The 26,279-nt window shown below is 45.9% G+C and overlaps 1 protein-coding gene across 1 annotated transcript in view; it reads left to right on the top strand.

The window, feature by feature from the left end:
- Positions 1-1,499: 1,499 nt before the first annotated feature.
- FAM98A (family with sequence similarity 98 member A) overlaps positions 1,500-26,279 on the top strand; it is a 36,018-nt gene continuing 11,238 nt past the window's right edge. Inside the window, exons 1-5 of the mRNA XM_073557602.1 lie at positions 1,500-1,725; positions 10,766-10,914; positions 13,526-13,660; positions 14,858-15,039; positions 19,780-19,860. Coding sequence (XP_073413703.1) covers positions 1,574-1,725; positions 10,766-10,914; positions 13,526-13,660; positions 14,858-15,039; positions 19,780-19,860 — 699 coding nt within the window. The 5' untranslated portion in view covers positions 1,500-1,573. The remainder of the gene's footprint in view (positions 1,726-10,765; positions 10,915-13,525; positions 13,661-14,857; positions 15,040-19,779; positions 19,861-26,279) is intronic.

The raw sequence follows: 26,279 nt of genomic DNA on the forward strand, positions 1-26,279 counted from the left end.
GTCTGGAGGATCCGCCAGAGAAAAAAACGTTGCAAGGTCCGTTTTGAAATCTTTGAGGATGGTGACGGACAGCAACTTTTGGCGGATCCGCAAAAAAAACGGATGCAACGGACGGCAATCCGTCACAATCCGCCAATAATGGAAGTCAATGGGGAAAAAAAACGGATCCTCAAAAGAAAATTGCGGATCCGTTTTTTTCAAAACCTGGCGGATTGTGACTAATTGTAAAAAACTGAAGTGTGAAAGAGGCCTTAGGATAAAAGCCAAAACTAATTTGGTTCTGGCTTGTAGCCCAGGTCATGTGACAAGGCTCACTAGAGCAGGGGTCCCCAACCGCCGGTCCGCGGCCCAGCACCGGGCCGCTGCAGTGCCCTTGCCGGTCCGTGGACACAAGGGGAGCCAGGGGCGGTCAGTGGCGTAGCGGGGGATGGGGCGGTGTGTGTAGCGGCGGCAGGGAGCGATCCAAGCAGCTCCGCTGCCTGCAAGAGGGAATAGCAGGAGCGGAGCTGCAAGGACCCGTCCAGCTTCCTGCCCGCCGCCCGCGCTTCCTGTCTCTGACTGACACAGAGAGGAGAGCGCGGCCGCTGCTGTGTCAGAGCGAGGAAGCGCGGGCGGCGGGCAGGTGAGAGGAGAGAGGTAGTGTCTGTGTGTGTACATATAATATGTGTGTGTGTGTGTGTGTGTGTGTGTGTGTGTGTGTGTGTGTGTGTGTGTGTGTGTACACGTATAATGTGTGTGTGTGTGTGTGTGTGTGTGTGTGTGTGTGTGTGTGTACACGTATAATATGTGTGTGTGTGTGTGTGTGTGTGTGTGTGTGTGTGTGTGTGTGTGTGTGTGTGTGTGTGTGTGTGTGTGTGTGTGTGTGTGTGTGTGTGTGTTTGTGTAGCCTGGCCCTGGAGGAGATGGGGACATGAGGAGAAGGCCATGAGGGAAGTGATGGAGAGACAGCAGTGATGGGGTGAAGGCAATGATGGGGAGAAGGCAGTGATGGGGTGAAGGCAATGATGGGGAGAGGGGAGTGATGGGGTGAAGGCAATGATGGGGAGAGGGGAGTGATGGGGTGAAGGCAATGATGGGGAGAGGGGAGTGATGGGGTGAAGGCAATGATGGGGTGAAGGCAATGATGGGGAGAAGGGGGTGATGGAGCACTCATTCAAAACCTATGGTGAGTTGAGTCACATTATAAATGTTATTTAATTATAAGTATGCACTGCTACACTACAACCGTGTCCATAGCCCCGCCCCCTTATGACAAAAGCCCCGCCCCTGCCACACCTCCATCCCCGCCCTGCTGGGCCATGGAAGAATGGTTTTGCTTGAAACCGGTCCCTGGTGCAAAAAAGGTTGGGGACCACTGCACTAGAGAGTCCGTACTGGTTTGTAGGATTGCTACTTCCTATAGGAGGCGCTAGAGTTCTAGGCCTCTTCTTCTCTGAAGAAACAATTTTGCAAGATAAGAAAACACAACATCTCCATTAGCAGCGCTGCCGCTTTGGCGTCTGACTCCTCCCATACACGTGACTGATCACATGATCATGACCTCACCGAAGGTCCTTTAGCCACTAGCTGAGGCATGGTCGTGACGTCATCAAAGGTCCTTTTCCCCAGTAGGCTCTGTCCTGCCACATCTCCCCGGCTGTCGTCGCTGTGCAGCGCTGGTTCTGCTGACGCCATGGACTGTGACACCATGGAGAATGACATCCTGGAGGCGCTGGAAGACCTGGGGTATGGCTGCCATATGTGCGACACGTTTCCTCCTGCGGTCAGCCGGTTCTATGCGCCCCTTACACCGGCCTCATATTCCCGGTGCTCCCCGCAGATCGGCACATTCCCTATTGTGCTGTCAGCTGGGAGGCACCGGACTCTCTCCTCCGTGTAACCGTGCTGCATTACCGGGCAATTGCTTATCACTTCCCTACAGTGGGGGGAATAGGGAGCTCGGCCCGGGGATCGCCTGCAGGAGCAGCGCATGTGCTCAGCCACATTTCAGCAGCCATATGTTCACTGGTAACACGAGCCCCGGCTACGTGTCCAAGGCCCCACCCTCAGTGCTGTCAGCAGATGGGTCACACATGATGGAGGAGCAGTGCAGCGTCCAGGGCCCAATTACCTAACGTGTCCATGTGGTACTGATTATAGAGGGTGGTGGACACAGCTTACAGTGCAGACCGTGATTCCCAGACCGGCCGTGAGGCTGCCGAGACCTGCCTGTCCGAATCATGGATCACATGTGACCTGTGCACCTCGGATTCAGCCAATTTGTTAAATAGAACTAATTGGTCAAGAACAATCAAGTGGCCTCATCAGTCAGCTCCCTACTACCCCTGTATGTCCCCGGCCTCATCAGTCAGCTCCCTACTACCCCTGTATGTCCCCGGCCTCATCAGTCAGCTCCCTACTACCCCTGTATGTCCCCGGCCTCATCAGTCAGCTCCCTACTACCCCTGTATGTCCCCGGCCTCATCAGTCAGCTCCCTACTACCCCTGTATGTCCCTGGCCTCATCAGTCAGCTCCCTACTACCCCTGTATGTCCCTGGCCTCATCAGTCAGCTCCCTACTACCCCTGTATGTCCCCGGCCTCATCAGTCAGCTCCCTACTACCCCTGTATGTCCCCGGCCTCATCCGTCAGCTCCCTACTACCCCTGTATGTCCCCGGCCTCATCAGTCAGCTCTCTACTACCCCTGTATGTCCCCGGCCTCATCAGTCAGCTCTCTACTACCCCTGTATGTCCCCGGCCTCATCAGTCAGCTCTCTACTACCCCAGTATGTCCCCGGCCTCATCCGTCAGCTCCCTACTACCCCTGTATGTCTCCGGCCTCATCAGTCAGCTCCCTACTACCCCTGTATGTCCCCGGCCTCATCAGTCAGCTCCCTACTACCCCTGTATGTCCCCGGCCTCATCAGTCAGCTCTCTACTACCCCTGTATGTCCCCGGCCTCATCAGTCAGCTCTCTACTACCCCTGTATGTCCCCGGCCTCATCCGTCAGCTCCCTACTACCCCAGTATGTCCCGACCTCATCCGTCAGCTCCCTACCACCCCTGTATGTCACTGGCCTCATCAGTCAGCTCCCTACTACCCCTGTATGTCACTGGCCTCATCATTCAGCTCCCTACTACCCCAGTATGTCCCCGTCCCCATCAGTCAGCTCCCTACTACCCCTGTATGTCCCCGGCCTCTTCCGTCAGCTCCCTACTACCCCTGTATGTCCCCGGCCTCATCCGTCAGCTCCCTACTACCCCTGTATGTCCCCGGCCTCATCAGTCAGCTCCCTACTACCCCTGTATGTCCCCGTCCCCATCAGTCAGCTCCCTACTACCCCTGTATGTCCCCGGCCTCATCCGTCATCTCCCTACTACCCCAGTATGTCCCCGGCCTCATCATTCAGCTCCCAACTACCCCAGTATGTCCCCGGCCTCATCCGTCAGCTCCCTACTACCCCAGTATGTCCCCGTCCCCATCAGTCAGCTCCCTACTACCCCAGTATGTCCCCATCCCCATCAGTCAGCTCCCTACTACCCCTGTATGTCCCCGGCCTCATCCGTCAGCTCCCTACTTCCCCTGTATTTCCCTGGCCTCATCTGTCATCTCCCTACTACCCCTGTATGTCCCCGGCCTCATCAGTCAGCTCCCTATTACCCCAGTATGTCCCCGTCCCCATCAGTCAGCTCCCTACTACCCCTGTATGTCCCCGGCCTCATCAGTCAGCTACCTACTACCCCAGTATGTCCCCAGCCCCATCAGTCAGCACCCTACTACCCCTGTATGTCCCCGTCCCCATCAGTCAGCTCCCTACTACCCCTGTATGTCCCCGGCCTCATCAGTCAGCTCCCTACTACCCCTGTATGTCCCCGGCCTCATCAGTCAGCTCTCTACTACCCCAGTATGTCCCCGTCCTCATCCGTCAGGTCCCTATTACCCCTGTATGTCCCCGTCCCCATCAGTCAGCTCCCTACTACCCCTGTATGTCCCTGGCCTCATCCGTCAGCTCCCTACTACTCCTGTATGTCCCCGGCCTCATCATTCAGCTCCCAACTACCCCAGTATGTCCCCGGCCTCATCATTCAGCTCCCTACTACCCCAGTATGTCCCCGTCCCCATCAGTCAGCTCCCTACTACCCCTGTATGTCCCCGGCCTCATCAGTCAGCTCCCTACTACTACAGTATGTCCCCGTCCCCATCAGTCAGCTCCCTACTACCCCAGTATGTCCCCGGCCTCATCCGTCAGGTCCCTACTACCCCTGTATATCCCCGGCCTCATCAGTCAGCTCCCTACTACTCCTGTATGTCCCCGTCCCCATCAGTCAGCTCCCTACTACCCCTGTATGTCACAGGCCTCATCCGTCAGCTCCCTACTACCCCTGTATGTCCCCGGCCCCATCAGTCAGCTCCCTACTACCCCTGTATGTCGCAGGCCTCATCCGTCAGCTCCCTACTACCCCTGTATGTCCCCGGCCTCATCAGTCAGCTCTCTACTACCCCTGTATGTCCCCGGCCTCATCCGTCAGGTCCCTACTACCCCTGTATATCCCCGGCCTCATCAGTCAGCTCCCTACTACTCCTGTATGTCCCCGTCCCCATCAGTCAGCTCCCTACTACCCCTGTATGTCACAGGCCTCATCCGTCAGCTCCCTAATACCCCTGTATGTCCCCGGCCCCATCAGTCAGCTCCCTACTACCCCTGTATGTCGCAGGCCTCATCCGTCAGCTCCCTACTACCCCTGTATGTCCCCGGCCTCATCAGTCAGCTCTCTACTACCCCAGTATGTCCCCGGCCTCATCCGTCAGGTCCCTACTACCCCTGTATATCCCCGGCCTCATCAGTCAGCTCCCTACTACTCCTGTATGTCCCCGTCCCCATCAGTCAGCTCCCTACTACCCCTGTATGTCCCCGGCCTCATCCGTCAGCTTCCTACTACTCCTGTATGTCCCCGGCCTCATCATTCAGCTCCCTACTACTCCTGTATGTCCCCGTCCCCATCAGTCAGCTCCCTACTACCCCAGTATGTCCCCGTCCCCATCAGTCAGCTCCTTACTACCCCTTTATATCCCCGGCCTCATCAGTCAGCTCCCTACTACTCCTGTATGTCCCCGTCCCCATCAGTCAGCTCCCTACTACCCCAGTATGTCCCCGTCCCCATCAGTCAGCTCCTTACTACCCCTGTATGTCCCCGGCCTCATCAGTCAGCTCCCTACTACTACAGTATGTCCCCGTCCCCATCAGTCAGCTCCCTACTACCCCAGTATGTCCCCGGCCTCATCCGTCAGGTCCCTACTACCCCTGTATATCCCCGGCCTCATCAGTCAGCTCCCTACTACTCCTGTATGTCCCCGTCCCCATCAGTCAGCTCCCTACTACCCCTGTATGTCACAGGCCTCATCCGTCAGCTCCCTAATACCCCTGTATGTCCCCGGCCCCATCAGTCAGCTCCCTACTACCCCTGTATGTCGCAGGCCTCATCCGTCAGCTCCCTACTACCCCTGTATGTCCCCGGCCTCATCAGTCAGCTCTCTACTACCCCAGTATGTCCCCGGCCTCATCCGTCAGGTCCCTACTACCCCTGTATATCCCCGGCCTCATCACTCAGCTCCCTACTACCCCTGTATGTCACCGGCCTCATCCGTCAGCTTCCTACTACTCCTGTATGTCCCCGGCCTCATCATTCAGCTCCCTACTACTCCTGTATGTCCCCGTCCCCATCAGTCAGCTCCCTACTACCCCAGTATGTCCCCGTCCCCATCAGTCAGCTCCTTACTACCCCTTTATATCCCCGGCCTCATCCGTCAGCTCCCTACTACTCCTGTATGTCCCCGTCCCCATCAGTCAGCTCCCTACTACCCCTGTATGTCCCCGGCCTCATCCGTCAGCTTCCTACTACTCCTGTATGTCCCCGGCCTCATCCGTCAGCTTCCTACTACTCCTGTATGTCCCCGGCCTCATCCGTCAGCTTCCTACTACTCCTGTATGTCCCCGGCCTCATCAGTCAGCTCCCTACTACCCCAGTATGTCCCCGTCCCCATCAGTCAGCTCCCTACTACCCCTGTATGTCCCCGGCCTCATCAGTCAGCTCCCTACTACCCCTGTATGTCCCCGGCCTCATCAGTCAGCTCCCTACTACCCCTGTATGTCCCCGGCCTCATCAGTCAGCTCCCTACTACTCCAGTATGTCCCCGGCCTCATCCGTCAGGTCCCTACTACCCCTGTATATCCCCGGCCTCATCAGTCAACTCCCTACTACCCCAGTATGTCCCCGGCCTCATCTGTCAGCTCCCTACTACCCCTGTATATCCCCGGCCTCATCAGTCAGCTCCCTACTACCCCAGTATGTCTCCGGCCTCATCAGTCAGCTCCCTACTACCCCAGTATGTCTCCGTCCCCATCTGTCAGCTCCCTACTACCCCAGTATGTCCCCGACCCCATCCGTAAGCTCCCTACTACCCCAGCATGTCCCCGACCTCATCAGTCAGCTCCCTACTTCCCCTGTATTTCCCTGGCCTCATCTGTCATCTCCCTACTACCCCTGTATGTCCCCGGCCTCATCCGTCAGCTCCCTACTACCCCTGTATGTCCCCGGCCTCATCCGTCAGCTCCCTACTACCCCTGTATGTCCCCGGCCTCATCAGTCAGCTCCCTACTACCCCAGTTTGTCCCCGGCCGCATCTGTCATCTCTCTACTACCCCAGCATGTCCCCGACCTCATCAGTCAGCTCCCTACTTCCCCTGTATTTCCCTGGCCTCATCTGTCATCTCCCTACTACCCCTGTATGTCCCCGACCCCATCAGTCAGCTCCCTACTACCCCAGTATGTCTCCATCCCCATCAGTCAGCTCCCTACTACCCCTGTATGTCCCCGGCCCCATCCGTCAGCTCCCTACTACCCTAGTATGTCCCCGTCCCCATCAGTCAGCTCCCTACTACCCCTGTATGATCTGTCACAGTGATCTGTGATGTGACAGATCAGCGATCTATACAAAAAGGGTGGGGGAACAAGAGGCGCAATAGTGCCCTATCACTAGTGACACTACGATGTGAGTGGTGTAATGCAGTGCCACTCACCTATTCCAGTTGTGTGACCCACAACTGGCTTGAAGACATAACACAGTATCAGCTGCTGCAGGACCTCCACCGACCACTCCAACGTGGAAAAACTGCCAGAGAATATGGGAAGCAAGGTGTGCCACAGTCCGCGCTGCTGAGTCCACAAAATCACCTGGGATGCAAGATGTTGTAACAAAGTACTTCTTTATTCCTTCCTACACATTTCGGCGCCCTTCCTGGCACCTTCCTCAGGGATGAAGTACTTTGTTACAACATCTTGCATCCCAGGTGATTTTGTGGACTCAGCAGCGCGGACTGTGGCACACCTTGCTTCCCATATTCTCTGGCAGATCAGCGATCTGTCACAGGACAGTTATGTCCCCCCTGGGACATTGTAATAAAGTTAAAAAAATAAATAAAAAAAAAAGTGTAAAAATAATTTTTAAAAAATCGCTAAATTAAATAAAAAAAATTCCCCAATATATTCATTTTTTGGAAATAAAAAAAAACAAAAAAAAAACAATAAAAGTACACATATTTGGTATCGCCGCGTCCGTAACGACCCGCCCTATAAAACTGTCCCAATAGTTAACCCCTTAAGCGAACCCCTTAAAAAATAAAAATAAAAAAGGAAGCAAAAAATAATGATTTATTATCATACCGCCGAACAAAAAGTGCAATAACGCGCGATCAAAAAGACGCATATAAATATCCATGGTACTGCTGAAAACGTCATCTTGTCCCGCAAAAAACGAGCCGCCATACAGCATCATCAGCGAAAAAATAAAAAAGTTATAGCTCGCAGAATAAAGTGATGCAAAAATAATTATTTTTTATATAAAATTGTTTTCATTGCATAAAAGCGCCAAAACATAAAAAAACGACCTAAATGAGGTATCGCTGTAACCGTACTGACCCGAAGAATAAAACCGCCTTATAAATTTTACCGCACCCGGAACGGCGTAAACGCACCACCCAAAAGAAATTCATGAAACGCTGGTTTTTGTTCATTCTGCGTCTCAAAAAGCAAAATAAAAAGCGATCAAAAAATGTCACATGCCCGAACATGATACCAATAAAAGCATGAACTCGTCCCGCAAAAAATAAGACCTCATATGACTCGGTGGGTCAAAATATGGAAAAATTATAGCTCTTAATATGTGGTGATGCAAAAACTATTTTTACAATAAAAAGCGTCTTTTAGTGTGCAACAGCTGCCAAACATAAAAACCGCCATAAATAGTAAATCAAACCCCCCGTTATCACCCCCTTAGTTAGGGAAAAATAATAAAATTAAAAAAATGTATTTATTTCCATTTTCCCATTAGGGTTAGGGCTAGGGTTAGGGTTAGAATTGGGGGTTTCCACTATTTGCGCACATCAGGTGCTCTCCAAACGCAACATGGCGTCTGATCTCAATTCCAGCCAATTCTGCGTTGAAAAAGTCAAATGGTGCTGCTTCCCTTCCAAGCTCTGCCATACACCCAAACAGTGTTTTACCCCCTCATATGGGGTATCAGCCTACTCAGGACAATTTGCAAAACAACTTTTGGGGTCCTATTTCTCCTGTTGCCCTTAGGAAAATAAAAATTTTGGGGCAAAAATATCATTTTTGTGGAAAAGAATTTTTTTGTTATTTTCACGCCTGGGCGTTATAAACTTCTGTGAAGCACTTGGGGGTTCAAAGTTCTCACCACACATCTAGATAAGTTCCTTGGGGGGGTCTAGTTTCCAAAATGCGGTCATTTGTGGGGGGTTTCCACTGTTTTGGTACATCAGGGGCTTTCCAAACGCGACATGGTGTCCGATCTCAATTCCAGCCAAAAAAGTCAAATGGCGCTGCTTGCCTTCCGAGCTCTGCCATGTGCCCAAATAGTCATTTACACCCACATATGGGGTATCAGCGTACTCAGGACAAATTGCACAATAACTTTTAGGGTCCTGTTACCCTTGGGAAAATAAAAATTGGGGGTGAAAAGATCATTTTGTGGAAAAAATATGATTTTTTAATTGTACCGCTGTACATTATAAACTTCTGTGAAGCCCTTGTGGGTTCAAAGTTCTTACCACATATCTAGATAAGTTCCTTAGGGGGTCTAGTTTCAAAAATGGGGTCACTTGTTGGGGGTTTCCACTGTTTAGGTACATCAGGGGCTCTCCAAACGCGACATGGCGTCCGATCAGAATTCCAGCCAATTTTGCATTGAAAAAGTCAAACGGCGCTCCTTCCCTTCTGAGCTCTGCCATGCGCCGAAACAGTGGTTCCCCCCCCCCCCCACATATCAGGTATCAGCGTGCTCAGGACAAATTGCACAATAATTTTTGCAGTCCAATTTCTCCTGTTACACTTGGTAAAATAAAAAAAATTGAACCTGAAGTAATTTTTTTTGTGAAAAAAAGTTAAATGTTAATTTTTTTAAATATTCAAAAAATTCCTGTGAAGCACCTGAAGAGTTAATAAACTCCTTGAATGTGGTTTTAAGCACCTTAAGGGGTGCAGTTTTTAGAATGGTGTCACTTTTGGGTATTTTCTATCATATAGACCCCTCAAAGTGGCTTCAAATGTGATGTGGTCCGTAAAAATAAAATGGTGTTGCAAAAATGAGAGATCGCTGGTCAACTTTTAACCCTTATATCTTACTAACAAATAAAAATTTTGGTTCCAAAATTGTGCTGATGTAAAGTAAACATGTGGCAAATGTTACTTATTAACTTTTTTGTGTGCCATATCTCTGTGATTTAAGGGCATAAAAATTAAAAGTTGGAAAATTGCGGAATTTTCAAAATTTTCGCCAAATTTCCATTTTTCTCACAAATAAACGCAAGTTATATGAATGAAATGTTACCACTAACATGAAGTACAATATGTCACGAGAAAACAATGTCAGAATCACCGGGATCCATGGAAGCGTTTCAGAGTTATTACCTCATAAAGGGACAGTGGTCAGAATTGTAAAAATTGGCCCGGTAGTTAACGTGCAAACCACCCTTGGTAGTGAAGGGGTTAAAACATCCATTAGATTAGTAAAGACAAGACAAGTAAAGAGAACAGAAGTGTCCAGTAAGGGGGGGCCCTCTCTACAGCATATACAGAGTCACATGAAGAAAGTGGAAGATTTACAGCTCCAAGGTTCAATAACGCTGTAGAATAGAATCAATATAAAAAATAAATATTTGCCTATGTTAAAATATAGTAAGTAGATTCTATTCAAAATATTTGGAGCAAAAGTGATCTAAATACTGGTCCCTACCACTAAAAATATTCCCAGCATATATAATCTTTATATCAAGCTCTTAAACTTCGATTTTACCATATGAAGAGTGCAGCAGACGTTCCAGATAGTCAAAGTATTAACATGTTAGTAGGATTTGATAGTGAGTTCCAAAAAGTGGATGTGAGGAGGTAAATAAAGAACATTACCTGCAATCAGAGTGGTTAGCAGCGAGCACAAAAGGAGAGGGACCGAAGCCAGAGCCGGCAGAAAGACCCCTCTCACCCCAACGCACGTTTCGCCCTAGCTTCTTCTGGGGGCGTGTCTGCGGGAGGAGAGAAAAGGGTCACCTCTCTCCTTATTCAATCAGAGCTGCAAAAACCCGCATATTTCTAATGATGAACCTCGGTTACATTCATGTAATCATGCATTGTGTGCTGATCTGTGTTATCAGTATGAATGCAATGTTGATCTGCCCACTACATTATTAACCCTATAACTATCCCCCACAGGTACAAAGGATCCTTAATGGATGAAGGGGCCTTGGTTCAAGCTGCCACTCAAGGAGCCCTTTCCCCAGAATATACCAAGCTCTGTGCCTGGCTGGTAACGGAGCTGAGGCTGTTCTGCAAATTGGAAGAAAATGTAGAAGCCACCAATAGTAAGCAGATAATATAGAGGATATGAATGTATGTTCCGGTGGGATGGTAGCCCACCACTGATGTCCAGAATGAAAGGTGTCTATTGACAAGTGCAGACGCCTTTTGACAGAAATTTTTACTGGAAATCCAACATCTCATTCTAAGTAAAGAGCAAAAACAGCACTCCTATCTATATATTTTTTAAATGAAATCTATATGCATGTAGTGTGAGTGTGCTAATGTACTCGCCTACCACCGCCTTCTCCAGGATCCAGCGCCATTCTGCTCCTGTTCTCAGTGACGTCACCACTCTGCAGACGTTCCGGGTCATGCCACGCTCTGTGTGACCCGGAAGTGGCTTTCACAGTATAAGTCTATGGCGCGTCAAAATGAAGCACCATAGGCTTTCATTGTAAATGAGACTTCCCGTTCACACACAGAGCGTAGCATGAGCTGGCTACTCTGAATTGCGGTGACGTTGATGAGAAGAGGAAAAGAACGGCGCTGGACACCGGAGAGAGCAGCAGTAGGAGAGTACAGTTGTGGCAAAGTATTGACACCCCTGCAATTTTGTCAAATAATACTCAGTTTCTTCCTGAAAATGATTGCAAAACACAATTTCTTTGGTATTATTATCTTCATTTAATTTGTCTTAAATGAAAAAACACAAAAGAGAATGAAGCAAAAAGCAAAACATTGATCATTTCACACAAAACTACAAAAATGGGCCATACAAAAGTATTGGCACCCTCAGCCTAATACTTGGTTGCACAACCTTTAGCCAAAATAACTGCGACCAACTGCTTCCGGTAACCATCAATGAGTTTCTTACAATGCTCTGCTGGAATTTTAGACCATTCTTCTTTGGCAAACTGCTCCAGGTCCCTGATATTTGAAAGGTACCTTCTCCAAACTGCCATTTTTAGATCTCTCCACAGGTGTTCTATGGGATTCAGGTCTGGACTCATTGCTGGCCACCTTAGAAGTCTCCAGTACTTTCTCTCAAACCATTTTCTATTGCTTTTTGAAGTGTGTTTTGGGTCATTGTCCTGCTGGAAGACCCATGACCTCTGAGGGAGACCCAGCTTTCTCACACTGGGCCCTACATTATGCTGCAAAATTTGTTGGTAGTCTTCAGACTTCATTATGCCATGCACACGGTCAAGCAGTCCAGTGCCAGAGGCAGCAAAGCAACCCCAAAACATCAGGGAACCTCCACCATGTTTGACTATAGGGACCGTGTTTTTTTTCTTTGAATGCCTCTTTTTTTCTCCTGTAAACTCTATGTTGATGCATTTGCCCAAAAAGCTCTACTTTTGTCTCATCTGACCAGAGAACATTCTTCCAAAACATTTAGGCTTTTTCAGGTAAGTTTTGGCAAACTCCAGCCTGGCTTTTTTATGTCTCGGGGTAAGAAGTGGGGTCTTCCTGGGTCTCCTACCATACAGTCCCTTTTCATTCAGATGCCGACGGATAGTACTGGTTGACACTGTTGTTCCCTCGGACTGCAGGGCAGCTTGAACTTGTTTGGATGTTAGTCGAGGTTCTTTATCCAACATCCGCACAATCTTGCGTTGAAATCTCTTGTCAATTTTTCTTTTCCGTCCACATCTAGGGAGGTTAGCCACAGTGCCATGGGCTTTAAACTTCTTGATGACACTGCGCACGGTAGACTCAGGAACATTCAGGTCTTTGGAGATGGACTTGTAGCCTTGAGATTGCTCATGCTTCCTCACAATTTGGTTTCTCAAGTCCTCAGACAGTTCTTTGGTCTTCTTTCTTTTCTCCATGCTCAATGTGGTACACACAAGGACACAGGACAGAGGTTGAGTCAACTTTAATCCATGTCAACTGGCTGCAAGTGTGATTTAGTTATTGCCAACACCTGTTAAGTGCCACAGGTAAGTTACAGGTGCTGTTAATTACACAAATTAGAGAAGCATCACATGATTTTTCGAACAGTGCCAATACTTTTGTCCACCCTCTTTTTTATGTTTGGTGTGGAATTATATCTAATTTGGCTTTAGGACAATTCTTTTTGTGTTTTTTTCATTTAAGACAAATTTAATGAAGATAATAATACCAAAGAATTTGTGTTTGCAATCATTGTCAGGAAGAAACTGAGTATTATCTGACAAAATTGCAGGGATGTCAATACTTTTGGCCACAACTGTATATTAACATACTACATTACATGTAGAAGTGAGGGCTGACTGGGCGGGACTTCCGACGTCATTCTGATTGACAACCAGCTCCACTAGTTGGGCATCGTGGATCCGGATGTCTATCAGAATGACATTGAAAGTCCCACCTTGTCAACTGAGCGGAACCGGAAAAGAAACCTCCGCTCTGTAGACTTGACTGTCTCTGTTGCCTGACTGTTAGTGCTTAGCTAATTTTTTTTTTTTTTTTAAAGTCCCGGCTCCCCCTTTAATATATAGCACTTTGCTTGGAATGTTGTATCCTTTTATTTCACTGTTCACTTTCAGTAGGCAATCTTTTATCACCAGGTTTGTGCAATCAGCCTCATCCTCTACCTATATCAGAACCTCTATGGTCTCACTGTACATAAATACATAAAGTACTTTTTCATTTTTTCCCATTTTTTATATTTACGTGCTTTCATTCCAGGCCCCGCTGAAGCTGATGGGTTCCAGTTAGAAATGAGTGGTCTACTGACGGAGATGAACTGTCCGTATACATCTCTGATATCAGGAGATGTCACTAAACGCCTTCTTGATAAGAAAAACTGCCTACTCCTACTAAGTAAGTGATATCATTACAATTTTATCTACCTTTTAAAGGGGTTGTTCATAACCCCTTATTGATGGGCCCAGGGAGGCGACAAAAAAATTATTCCCCACCCGGACCTGCACCACTTTGGTGTCCCCCCAATTGTCTCCTGGCACAAACATCCAGTGGGGGTATCACATGAGCGCTGCAGCTGATCAATGGCCACTGATTGGAATGTTGATGCCAGGCACCAATGGGAAACACAGAACTAGACATGGATGACCCTTTAATTAAGTGATTTCACATTTCTTGTATATACCATAAGTACCTGATGACCAGGGTCTGTCCTCTAGAACCGTAATCGATTCTGAGAATGAGGGCGTCACACTGTGTTCACTGCACGGTTATCCTCTCTACAGAGTCCTCTTTGAGCAGTTCCCTGCACAGTGGGTCATTGTAAACTGAAGGGGCGCTCTAGAGCTGCGGCTTTTTGATTCTCAGGATCAGTGGACGTTCAAGAGATTGAACTCCCAGCAATCATTACTTGCTAATATATAGAATACTCCTTTGATGGACTTTCCTTACTGAAATACCACCTATCATATGACTATGTGTCTATGTCCTTCAGCTGCTCTGGAACCACCCCAACCGCTACTGTTAGCATGAAGCGTGTTCGCCCTCCAGACTAGAGACACAAATGATTACTTTATTGTTCTTTCAGTTAGGCATCATTGTACAACCAGTACCCCAGCATTGCACGACATGTGCAGCTTTCCAAAGATTCGCCTCTGTTTTCTTTCCTGCACACGCCATAAAATGTGATGTTATCACACCTTGTGACTATTCGGGTAAATATGCTACGAGACTGAGTTTTCAGACAATTACTTGCGAAGTGTTTATACATGGTGGCCTTGTTGGCAATCTGTTGCCACGAGACCAGAGCCCTGTGAACCTCCCTCTACGTGCCAGGATCCCCATCTCCTCTTATGATTTTTAGGCCTGCCTCGAAGTGGTGCGTACAAGACATTGCAATAATTACATCGCCCCAGACCTACTTATCGTGAAAGATAGGAAGAGGTTCATCGGGCTCTGATCTGGCGGCCACTCACTAGTGATAGTCACTGGACCAGGGTCGTGCAAATCTTTTTGATCATCTCTAAAAGTATTGTTATCAGACGTACCTTGTGTGGTTAAATGGTAACCTGTCGATGTGACCCTGCCTCTCCACAGCATATCTGCTCTCTGAACTTGAAGCTGCAAGAATGCTATGTGTTAATATACCTGCAAAGAAAGAGCAAGATGGCGGCAGCGAGGTGTTCACAGAGCTGAAGACCATGTGCATGACTCTGGGGATGTCCAAACCTCCAGCCAATATAACCATGTTTCAGTTTTTCAGCGGAATTGAGAAAAAAGTAAGTCTTTCTTAACTCTGAAAGGTGATACTGTTCTAGCAAATTCTGCAAACATCTATGTCATGGGGTACATCAATGGTATCTCATTCACCCATCTCAACCCTTCTATACACCGATGAGGAGCTCTTCCTGAAACTGCTGTCTGTAGATGGGTTGCTGGCATGGCCAATCATCTCACAAGGCGAAATAAAGGGTCAGACATTGATTTATAAGGGTAGCTTCCTTAAAGGAGTTGTCCAACTGTGAAATGTATTTTTTTTTTCAGGCATGGATGGTTTTAAAATTCTAAACGTCCCCTCTAACAGATAACCATGGATTCCCCCTGGCTTCTCTGACAACCCCCACAATACGTCAAAACTTTGAATACATTCAATTTCAGCATTTCTACCTTTCGTTAACTGACAGATCTAATTTCACATGTATTTCACACTGCTGTGTCTCCCAGTATTCCTGCTGTGCTTGCCTGTACTTGTAAAGTACATGTAGTCTTGACCTTTCCACCTACCTGCCCCTTTGGGGGTCAGCCGCCGTGCGTCTGAGGTTTGTCCTGGAGTAACACCTGGCGTCCATCTGGAGCCAAGTCTAACCCCACCATCAGGGACTCTAACGAAGAGAGTCAGGTGTTCTCCTAGTCACGAACCCTGCAGGCTCTCATTGGATCACGGCACAGTGGTTCCGCCATTCCGTTTACAGTTATTTGTATAATTTTTTTCTGTTTGTTCATATAACCAATAAATGTGAAAAAAAAAAATTCTAATTGGAGTCATTTTCATCTCGTGGACCAAGCGCATGCCACTCCATAGGTTTATGCCTGCTACAGAAGTGGTGTCCACTTCACTTGGAAGGCACAGGATTGCTGGAGCTTGTGGTTGTCTGCAGAGGTTGAGTAACTAGAGAAGAGGTGCAGAGGTCAAGTAACTATAAAAGTACATCTTCTGAGAACGATCCATGACATGTTCTTCTGACCTCTGCAGCGGTCCTATGTCTTCCAAACAGAGCAGACTCCACTTCCTGCACCGGCACAGATGTTTGGAGTGGCCTGTGCTGGATCAGTGGGGGCACTGGAAGGTTAGCATGCCTCCATTTAATTGTAAAACCTTCCATGCCTAAAAAAATGTATTTTACTGTCAAATAACCTCTTTGACTGTTTCCTTCCTTTTCGGGAAAGGGCTATTTTGCACATGTATGGTAGGTACAATTCATCATTTCCAGTCTTACTACCAGTTCTTCAAGGATAGTGGATAGCCACACAATTAATGGCCCAGTACAGCGACCTGTGCCAGCACCCTGCTGTGATGCCCTGCCTTCTGTATTGCAGGCTAGCACACTAGCACACAATGTTGGTTACTCGAACAGCCGTCCCATACATTAGTATTACTTTTCTGCCAGGTTCCTACCCATCTTGAATTGCATGGTTGTAACAGGGGCCAAGTACAGGACAGCTCAGTGGATAGCACTGCAGCCTTGCAGCGCTGGGGTCCTGGGTTCGAATCTCACCAAGGACATCATCTGCAAGGAGTTTGTATGTTCTCCCCGTTTTTGCGTGGGTTTCCTCCGGGTACTCCAGTTTCCTCCCACATTCCAAAGACATACTGATAGGGAATTTAGATTGGGGACAGTGGGACAGTGACAGGGGACAGTGATGAAAATGTGTGCAAACTGTAAAGCGCTAAGGAATATATAAAAGAATAATAAAGATTATTATTAGATAATTAGATAATTATTAGACATCCCTACCCTCATCATGGGAGATTTCAACATCCCCATTGCTCTTCCCCTCTCCCCATCTGCTACTCACCTTTTATCTCTAACCTCCTCATTTGGCCTTTCGCAGCTTACTAATTCTCCAACGCATGAAGACGGAAACTCCCTCGACTTGGTCTTCTCTTGGCTTTGTGCAGTGGATGATTTTGCAAACTCCCCTCTCCCGCTCTCTGACCACAATCTTCTTTCATTCTCTATCAAGAACTGCCAGGCTGCTCAGGTCACCCCCACTGTCCAGACTTATAGAAACATACAGGCCATTAACACCCAGAAACTTCTGAAGAACTTGCAGTCTTCATTGGTCCCTATCTCCTCCCTCTCATGTCCTGATTCTGCATTGAAGCATTACAATGAAACACTTCAAAGTGCCCTGGATGAATTTGCACCCCCTATAAATAGAACACCACAACACAGACGGCGACAACCCTGGCACACGGTGCAAACACGTTTCCTGCAGCGGTGCTCCAGGTGCGCCGAACGTCTGTGGAGAAAATCCAATCTACACGAAGATTTCATCCATTTTAAGTTTATGCTTAGAACATACAACACTGCCCTTCACCTCTCAAAACAAACCTATTTCAACACCCTCATCACCTCACTGTCCAATAACCCGAAACGTCTCTTTGACACTTTTCATTCTCTACTCAATCCAAGAGTACAGGCCCCAACCACGGAGCTCCGAGCTGACGATCTGGCCAATTACTTCAAAGAAAAAATTGACCAGATCCGACAGGAAATTATCTCCAAATCCCCTCATACCATGCACTGTCCTCCCTCCCCCACTGCATCTAACTCACTCTCTGATTTTGAACCAGTCACAGAAGAAGAAGTAAGCAGGCTCCTTGCATCTTCTCGCCCAACTACTTGCACCAGTGACCCAATTCCGTCACATCTCCTCCAGTCCCTTTCCCCTGCTGTCACCCCTCACCTAACTAAAATATTTAACCTCTCTCTCTCTTCTGGTATTTTTCCCTCCTCTTTTAAGCATGCCATCATACATCCACTACTTAAAAAACCATCCCTCGACCAAAACTGTGCCGCTATCTATAGACCTGTCTCTAATCTTCCCTTCATCTCTAAACTCCTGGAACGCCTGGTCCACTCCCGTCTTATCCGCTATCTCTCAGAAAACTCTGTTCTCGACCCTCTCCAATCCGGTTTCCGCTCTTTACACTCCACTGAAACTGCCCTCACTAAAGTCTCTAATGATCTGCTAACAGCTAAATCAAATGGTCATTACTCCATGCTAATTCTCTTGGATCTCTCTGCAGCATTCGACACTGTGGATCATCAGCTCCTCCTCACTATGCTCCATTCCATTGGCCTCAAGGACACCGTTCTCTCCTGGTTCTCCTCCTATCTCTCCGACCGCTCCTTTACTGTTTCTTTTGCCGGTTCCTCCTCCTCTCACCTTCCCCTTACTGTTGGGGTTCCTCAAGGATCGGTTCTAGGCCCCTCCTCTTCTCCTTGTACACTGCCCCTATTGGTCAAACAATCAGTAGATTTGGTTTCCAGTACCATCTCTATGCTGATGACACCCAATTATACGCTTCTTCTCCTGACATCACGCCAGCCTTTCTAGAAAACACTGGCGATTGCCTAAACGCTGTGTCTAATATCATGTCCTCACTATATCTGAAACTGAACCTGTCAAAGACTGAACTCCTGGTGTTTCCTCCCGCTACTAATGTACCTATACCCGACATTGCTATTTCTGTGTGTGGTTCCACTATTACTCCCCAGCAACATGCCCGCTGTCTTGGGGTCATACTTGATTCCGAGCTTTCCTTTGCCCCCCACATTCGATCACTGGCTCGCTCTGGTCATCTGCACCTCAAAAACATTTCTAGAATTCGACCTTTTCTTACTTTTGACTCTGCAAAAACTCTTACTGTTTCTCTTATTCATTCTCGTCTCGACTATTGTAACTCTCTTCTAATCGGTCTCCCTCTTACCAAACTCTCCCCTCTCCAATCTGTCTTGAATGCTGCAGCCAGGATCATATTCCTCACCAATCGTTACACCGATGCCTCTACCTTGTGCCAGTCATTACACTGGCTACCCATCCACTCCAGAATTCAGTATAAACTTATTACCCTCACCCACAAAGCCCTCCATGGCTCAGCACCACCCTACATCTCCTCCCTTGTTTCAGTATACCACCCTACCCGCGCCCTCCGTTCTGCTGATGACCTGAGGTTAGTATCCTCAATAGTCAGAACCTCCCACTCCCGTCTCCAAGACTTTACACGTGCCGCGCCAATTCTTTTGAATGCACTTCCCAGGTCAATACGATTAGTCCCCAATCCCCACAATTTTAAGCGTGTCCTGAAAACGCATTTATTCAGACTCGCCTATCGCCTCAACACATTAACCTAACCTATCCCTGTGTGGCAGAGCCAAAAGTTTTACCATAACCAGGTTCCCAGCATCATGTTCCCACATGCTTTATGCATCCATTAGCCCTCTGTGTCTGTACTGTTACACACTTAACATTATGGCTGGTCCATACAATCAGAGCAACTGTTACCACCCACCTTTCGTGTCTACCTCTTTCCTCATAGACTGTAAGCTTGCGAGCAGGGCTCTCACTCCTCTTTTTATTTGTTATAATCTACTGTATGTGATTATTGTTATGCTGTAATGTCTATTGTCTGTACAAATCCCCTCTGAAATGTAAAGTGCTGCGGAATATGTCGGCGCTATAAAAATAAAATTTATTATTATTATTATTATTATTATTATTATTATTAGATTAAGTACAGGATTGTGTATCTATAGTCGCAGCCTGACAACAATTAGCACATTCCGATGACCAAGACACATACCCCAGACAGGGAATCAGGTCTAAAGTGGTTAGATAAAGTGTTATTAAAAATTGATAATTTCAACAAAATGTAACCAAAATTCCCCGATAATCCCAATATAAAGTTTTATTGATTTCTCTATGTTTTATTTTGTGCATTGTTTTCCTAGCTAAAAGAAACCTTAGCAAAAGTGCCGCCCAGTCATCTAGGAAAGCCCCTCCTAAGCAAGACGCTGGGGCCATCTCACTGGGTGAGTAGTTTACCTATACAAACATTCTCTATTTTCATGACTGCGGAATAGGAAATCCCATAGGTTGGCGTTTGTTCACATGGACAGATTGCTAGATAAACTTTAACCTTTTTTATTTTTCCATCGACAAAGCCTTATGAGGGCTTGTTGTTTGCGGGAAAAGTAGTTGTTTTGAATGATAAATGATGCTCACCATTTTACTATATAATGTACCAGAAATGGGGAAAAAAAATTCACAAGTGAGGTAAAATTGAGCCATTTGTTCTGCCATGTTTTTGAGGCTCTTTGTGCTTTCACTCTCCGCCCTGTATGAGGGTTGCTTTTTTGTTTTACTGAGCTGAAAAAAAAACAAAGACAGAAACATAATGATTGAATACCCTGCAGTAAATAAACAGCAATAGTGCATGAAAATAATATACGGTACTTAGTTAACATATTTTTTGATAAAAAAAAAAAAAAAGGAAAAGGCATCCCACCACTCCACAGTGACCGTAATTGGGACAGTTTTAACTCTAATGTGAAAAACCTTACAGTTTGTCAAGTGAAATGCATGTGGATAAGGGGAGGAAAAGGACTGGGCTCAGCCAGTGGACACACAGCCATGGGAGACCACATCAATATAATGCCCAGCTCAAGGAAAGGCAGGCCATACTTTTTTAATATTAGAGGTTGGACTGTCCCATTTATGGTCACTGTGGAGTGGTGGAATGGCTTTTGCATTTTTTTTGAGCACCAAATTTAATAACTAAGTACCATATATTATTTTCATGCACTACGTTGTTTATTTACTGCAGAGTATTCCATCTGTCTTTGGGTTTTTCAATTCAGTGTGAACGTGCGCTTACACGCTGCATGCACACCAGTTTATATCCCAGTTATTCCTTTTTTTTTTTTTTTTCTGTGTACTAAGCTGCAGTTTTGATACATTTCAGTTTTATGGAAGCAGAAATACCAAATATGCCTATTTGATTTTCTTTATTTCCGTATGGAGAGAAGGGAAATGATACGAAAAAAAAAAATATATATATATATTTATTTATCTGACTGTGCCTGTGCTTCACAGGAATACCAAGATGGCAGCAATGGATCCCCAGCCTCCGCATCTATATTGCAGGGAGCCAATTGGTGCCCGCACCAATGCCCCCACCTGGGTCATGCCACTTAGATGTTATGGTCAGAGACTGACAGCCGCATTTAAGTAGTTAAATAGATTTCTCCATTTGTTACTACTAGAGGCCAATGCATGTTGTATAAAACAACGGCCCCTTGCCCAATTTGAAGCAGGCTCCACTCCCTAACCCAATCCATGAAAAATTCATCATGGAGCATGAATAGGTTAAATTATCATTATTTTTTAACATATATATGTGTTTAACAATACTGTACACATTCTGCAAGTTTGGGGTATGGTATCCAGAAACCGCCCTCTCCACTGATCTCTCAAATGGCTGCTCAGAAGTATAGAGGTTACTTTTAAAGGAACCTGTCATCTGATTCATGCTACCCAAACCCTGGCAGCATGAATCAGAGCCTGGCTGTCCAATTGTAGCCAGGAATATATATATTTTTTTCTGACATGCTCCGGAGTTACAGAGAAAATATCCTTTTTCTAATGTTTCTGCAGATGACTGACAGGTCTAACTCTAGCTGAGGTGGGAAGAACTGGCCAGGACTGGCGCCGGATTAGTCTTGTCTCCTGGCTATGAGTCCCGACCAGATCTTTAAAGTCTATTTTCTTTGAAACGCCTGCAGTTTGGCCAGCATGAATTGGGTGACCAATTCCCTTTAATTAATAATACGAATTTTTGTTTTTTTTCTTTAAACCAGGAGGGAGTGGGGAATAAGCAGCAGCCATTATGGTGAAGACTAATATGCACCATTGTTGACCATTGTTGTTTTCCCTTTACCCTGACATCTGCCATCAGGGAGAATTGAGAAGACCCTGTACACAACACTTAAATGGCCAATCCCATAGTAATCGGTTTTTCTGATTCAATGTGTTTGCACTACACTTTGTTATAAACTGTAGATGTTATATATGGTTGGGAAACTACACTCAACCAAAGAATGGGAGAAGATGTGAATGAAGGGAAGGTGTGTGGGTAAACTTTAGGAGTTTATTTTTTACTATTGATCAGAAGTAAAATGTATCAACTCTTACAAGTTAATCATGTGTCCCGTAGCGTATCTTCATAGAATCGTAGAGTTGGAAGGGACCTCCTGGGCCATCTGGTCCAACCCCCTGCTCAAAGCAGGATTCGCTAAATCATCCCAGTCAGATGTCTGTCCAGCCTTTGTTTGAAGACTTCTATTGAAGGAGAACTCACCACCTCTCGTGGCAGCCTGTTCCACTCATTGATCACTCTAACTGTCAAAAAGTTTTTCTGATATCTAATCTGTGTCTCCTCCCATTCAGTTTCATCCCATTGCTTCTAGTCTTTCCTCGTGCAAATGAGAATAAAGATGATCCTTCTGCAATGTGACAGCCCTTGAGATATTTGTAGACAGTTATTAAGTCTCTTCTCAGTCTTCTCTTTTGCAGGCTAAACATTCCCAAATCCTGCAACCTTTCCTCATAAGACAGGGTTTGCAGTCCGGTCACCATTCTGGTCGCTCTTTTCTGAACTTGCTCCAGTTTGTTGAGGTCTTTTTTAAAATGTTGCGCCCAAAACTGGACACAGTATTCCAGATGAGGTCTGACCAAAGAGGAGTAGAGGGAAATAATGACTTCACGTGATCTAGACTGAATGCTTCTGTTAATACATCCTAGAATTGCATTTGCCTTTTTTGCTGCTGCATCACACTGTTGACTCATATTCAGTCTGTGATCTATTAGTATACCAAAGTCTTTTTCACATGTGCTGTTGCTTAGCCCTATTCCTCCCATTCTGTATATGCTTTTTTCATTTTTATTGCCCAGATGTAGTACTTTGCATTTTTCCCTGTTATAAACCATTCTGTTAGTTGCTGCCCCCTGCTCCAGTTTATTTATATCTTTTTGAATCCTCTCTCTCTTCTCTAGTATTAGCTATCCCTCCTAGCTTTGTGTCATCGGCAAATTTAATCAGTTTACCCTCAATTCCTTCATCTAAATCGTTGATAAAGATATTGAACAATACAGGGCCCAGGACAGAACCCTGTGGGTACCCCACTTGAGACATTCTTCCAACTGGATGTGCAGCCATTTACGACCACTCTTTGGGTCTGATCACTAAGCCAGTTATGAATCCACCTAACAGTTGCCTTGTCCATTCCATACTTAGTCATTTTTTCAATAAGGATTGTGTGAGATACTTTGTCACATGCTTTGCTGAAGTCAAGATATACTATATCTACAGCATTTCCCTGATCCACCCAATCAGTGATTCTGTCATAGAAGGAAATTAAGTTAGTCTGACATGACTTATTAGTTACAAACCCATGCTGACTCTGTTTAATCACTTCATTCTTATCCAGGTACTGACATACATGTTGTTTAATAATTTGTTCAAAGATCTTTCCTGGTATAGAAGTCAGACTCACCAGCCTATAGTTGCCTGAGTCCACCTTCTTCCCCTTTTTTGAAGATAGGAACAACATTTGCTCTTCTCCAGTCTTCTGGGACTTCTCCTGTTCTCCACGAATTTTCAAAGATTATGGAGAGCGGTTCAAAAATTTCTTCTGCTATCTCCTTCAGTACTCTGGGGTGTAATTCATCTGGACCTGGAGACTTGAATTCATTTAGGTTAGCTAAGTGTTTCCTCACTATATTTCTGTTTATAGTTATCCTGGATTCTTCTATTCCCTTAATAGGACAGTGAAGAATAGTTGATGTTACATTTCCTTTCTGAGAGAAAACAGATGCAAAATAGGAATTTAAAAGTTCGGCCTTCTCAACATCCTGTCTTACCATTTCATCATTTTCATCCTGTAGAAATCCTATAGCATCTTTGACTTTTCTTTCACTTTTGACATATCCCCAAAATCTTTTATTATTGCTTTTGACGTCTCTCTTGCAAGCCTCAATTCATTGTAAGCTTTAGTAATCTGATTCATGCCCTGCAGGTTCTGCAGACAGCATTATATTCTTCTTTAGATATGCCTCCCTCTTTCCATTTTATAAACATTTCTTTCTTCCTTTTTAGCATGTGCTTACGTTCTGTGTTCATCCATTCTGGTTTCCTTAAATGCTTCCTATTCTTCCCTCTTTTCGGAATTATTAACAATTGTGCTTTGAGAATTTCATTTTTCAAGATTTCCCATCCCTCCTGGACATTTTTGTCCTTAAGGATATCCAGCCATTGGATCCCTCCAATTCTCTTTCTGAATCCCTTAAAATCTGCCTTTCTGAAATCTAACCTTGACGTCTGAGTCTTCACAGATCTTTGTCCTCTAGTTATCCAAAATTCTAAAATAGCATGGTCGCTACCTCCTAGGGTTCCAGCCACTTTTACCTCCTCAACCATTTCCTCCCTGTTTATAAGGATTAGATCCAAGGTAGCAGATCCCCTTGTGTTCTCCCCTACCTTTTGGAAGATAAAGTTGTCAACAAGAGAGGATAAGAATTTCCTTGACCTGTTTTGCCTGAGAAAGATTCCCAACAAATCTCTGGATAGTTGAAATCTCCCATGACAACTATGTCATATTTTTTGGAGAACTCTGCCATTTGATAATTAAAGAGTTCATCCATATCTTCAGCTTGCACAGGCGGCCGGTAGTAAATGCCTACAATGGTGTCCTTTCAATTGTTCTGTCCTTGTATTCTTATCCAAACAGTTTCAACAGAACTCCCGGTCTCTGAAGCTTCAATCTCTGTGCAGATAAACGCGTTTCTAACATACAATGCGACACCTCCTCCTCGTTTATCAAGTCTGTTTCTTGAAAATAAGTTGTATCCTTCTAGCCTTGTATTCCAATCATGTGTATTGTCCCACCAAGTTTCAGTGATTCCAATGACATCATATTTCTTTTCCTGTGTTAGTAGTTCCATTTCTCCTTGTTTGTTGCCCATGCTTTGTGCATTAGTATAGAAACATTTTAGTTTGTGATTGTTTTCTCTTTCTCCAATATTTTTATTATTTAGATTCTTTTGTCTTTGTTCTTCCTTTCCACTTCTAATAGCAGAGTTCTCAATAGCATTTGTCAGGTGTATGGCTTTTTCTGGTCTTTTGCTTCCCTTCCCTCATTGTTCTAGTTTAAAGCTCTCCTGATGAGTGTAGCAATAGTATATCAATGTAATTCTTTTAATCATTTTTTTTTTATAAGTAAGGTCCACCAATTATCGGTTTTGAGGCTCGTCCATGTGCCATTCCCAACTCCAGGGCATCCTTTCTATCATCAGGTGCCCAGAGCTGATTTGTACTTGCTGGAGACTCATTCATCAACAGTTCCTGTGAGTTTGCTGCATAAGTAACAACAGAGGTGGATCTGGTGGTTTGCAATGATGACCACTAGTTCTAAAATTCTGTTCTTTTTAGTCTGTTTCACCAGGAGCCATTTTTCTCTTTGTGTGCTCGATCAGCATTAGCAAATAAGTTTTCTAGACGTTAACCCAAAAGGTCAGGATTTAGCAGCAAGTTTCTAGGCACAATAAGCATCTGGCTTTCGGTATTTGTCCATCCCCGATGTACTAATATATGTCTTAGTATTGGATCTCGTAGCAGTTGAACTGGTGATGGTAATGTGTTATCAGGGTAGACACTAACTTGGGCAATAGGCATGTAACAGATGCTACGTTCACTTGCTTCATGGCTCTCTAAAGTTTCCTTGTTGTAGACTTAGCTCTCTAATTGACAAAATGCTACCCAATTGGCACATAAGTGGACACTACATAATTAAACCATGGAGGAGAGGACCTTGCCACGATGGTTTAGGATCTATAGGAAAGGGTGAAGGAGACAGTAGACAAGGATAGAATGTGTGCGGTGGCAGCATGGTTGTCTTTTCCGAAAAGGTGGATTTTCAAGTATTGGAAGTGCGGAAGTTTTGTGGACAGTTGTGGGAAGGGTAGACGAGAGGAGAAGGAGGTCTTGTGAGAACCCGAGAGTATGTGTAGGGAGGTAGCACAAGATTTGGTTAGAGATGTATGGAGGAGACAGGTTATTGTCAGTCTTATGTCAGTAATTTGAAATACATTCTAAGCCCAGTGGTTAGACGGTGAAGATAGTGTGGTGGAAGAGGAGTAAAACGAGGAGAGGTGGAGCATACATGGATTCTAAGGTTGCAAGAGTGTTCGATCGGATGTCTCAGAGGAGGATGTTGTAGTAGGCCAGATGGGAGGTGATGAGGGCATGTACAGATCATGGCTGGCAGTAGGATCACTACCTCACTAGATTTCACATGTGTTTGAAAAAATGAAATAATGTTTGCTCTATAAATGAGGTAATTTCTCCAGAAACTTACTAGTGTCAAGAGAAATGACTACAAGTGGAAAGCATGTG

Source organism: Dendrobates tinctorius, unplaced genomic scaffold, assembly GCF_039654945.1.
Source record: "Dendrobates tinctorius isolate UK_male_01 unplaced genomic scaffold, ASM3965494v1 ptg000250l, whole genome shotgun sequence".
NCBI lineage: Eukaryota > Metazoa > Chordata > Amphibia > Anura > Dendrobatidae > Dendrobates > Dendrobates tinctorius.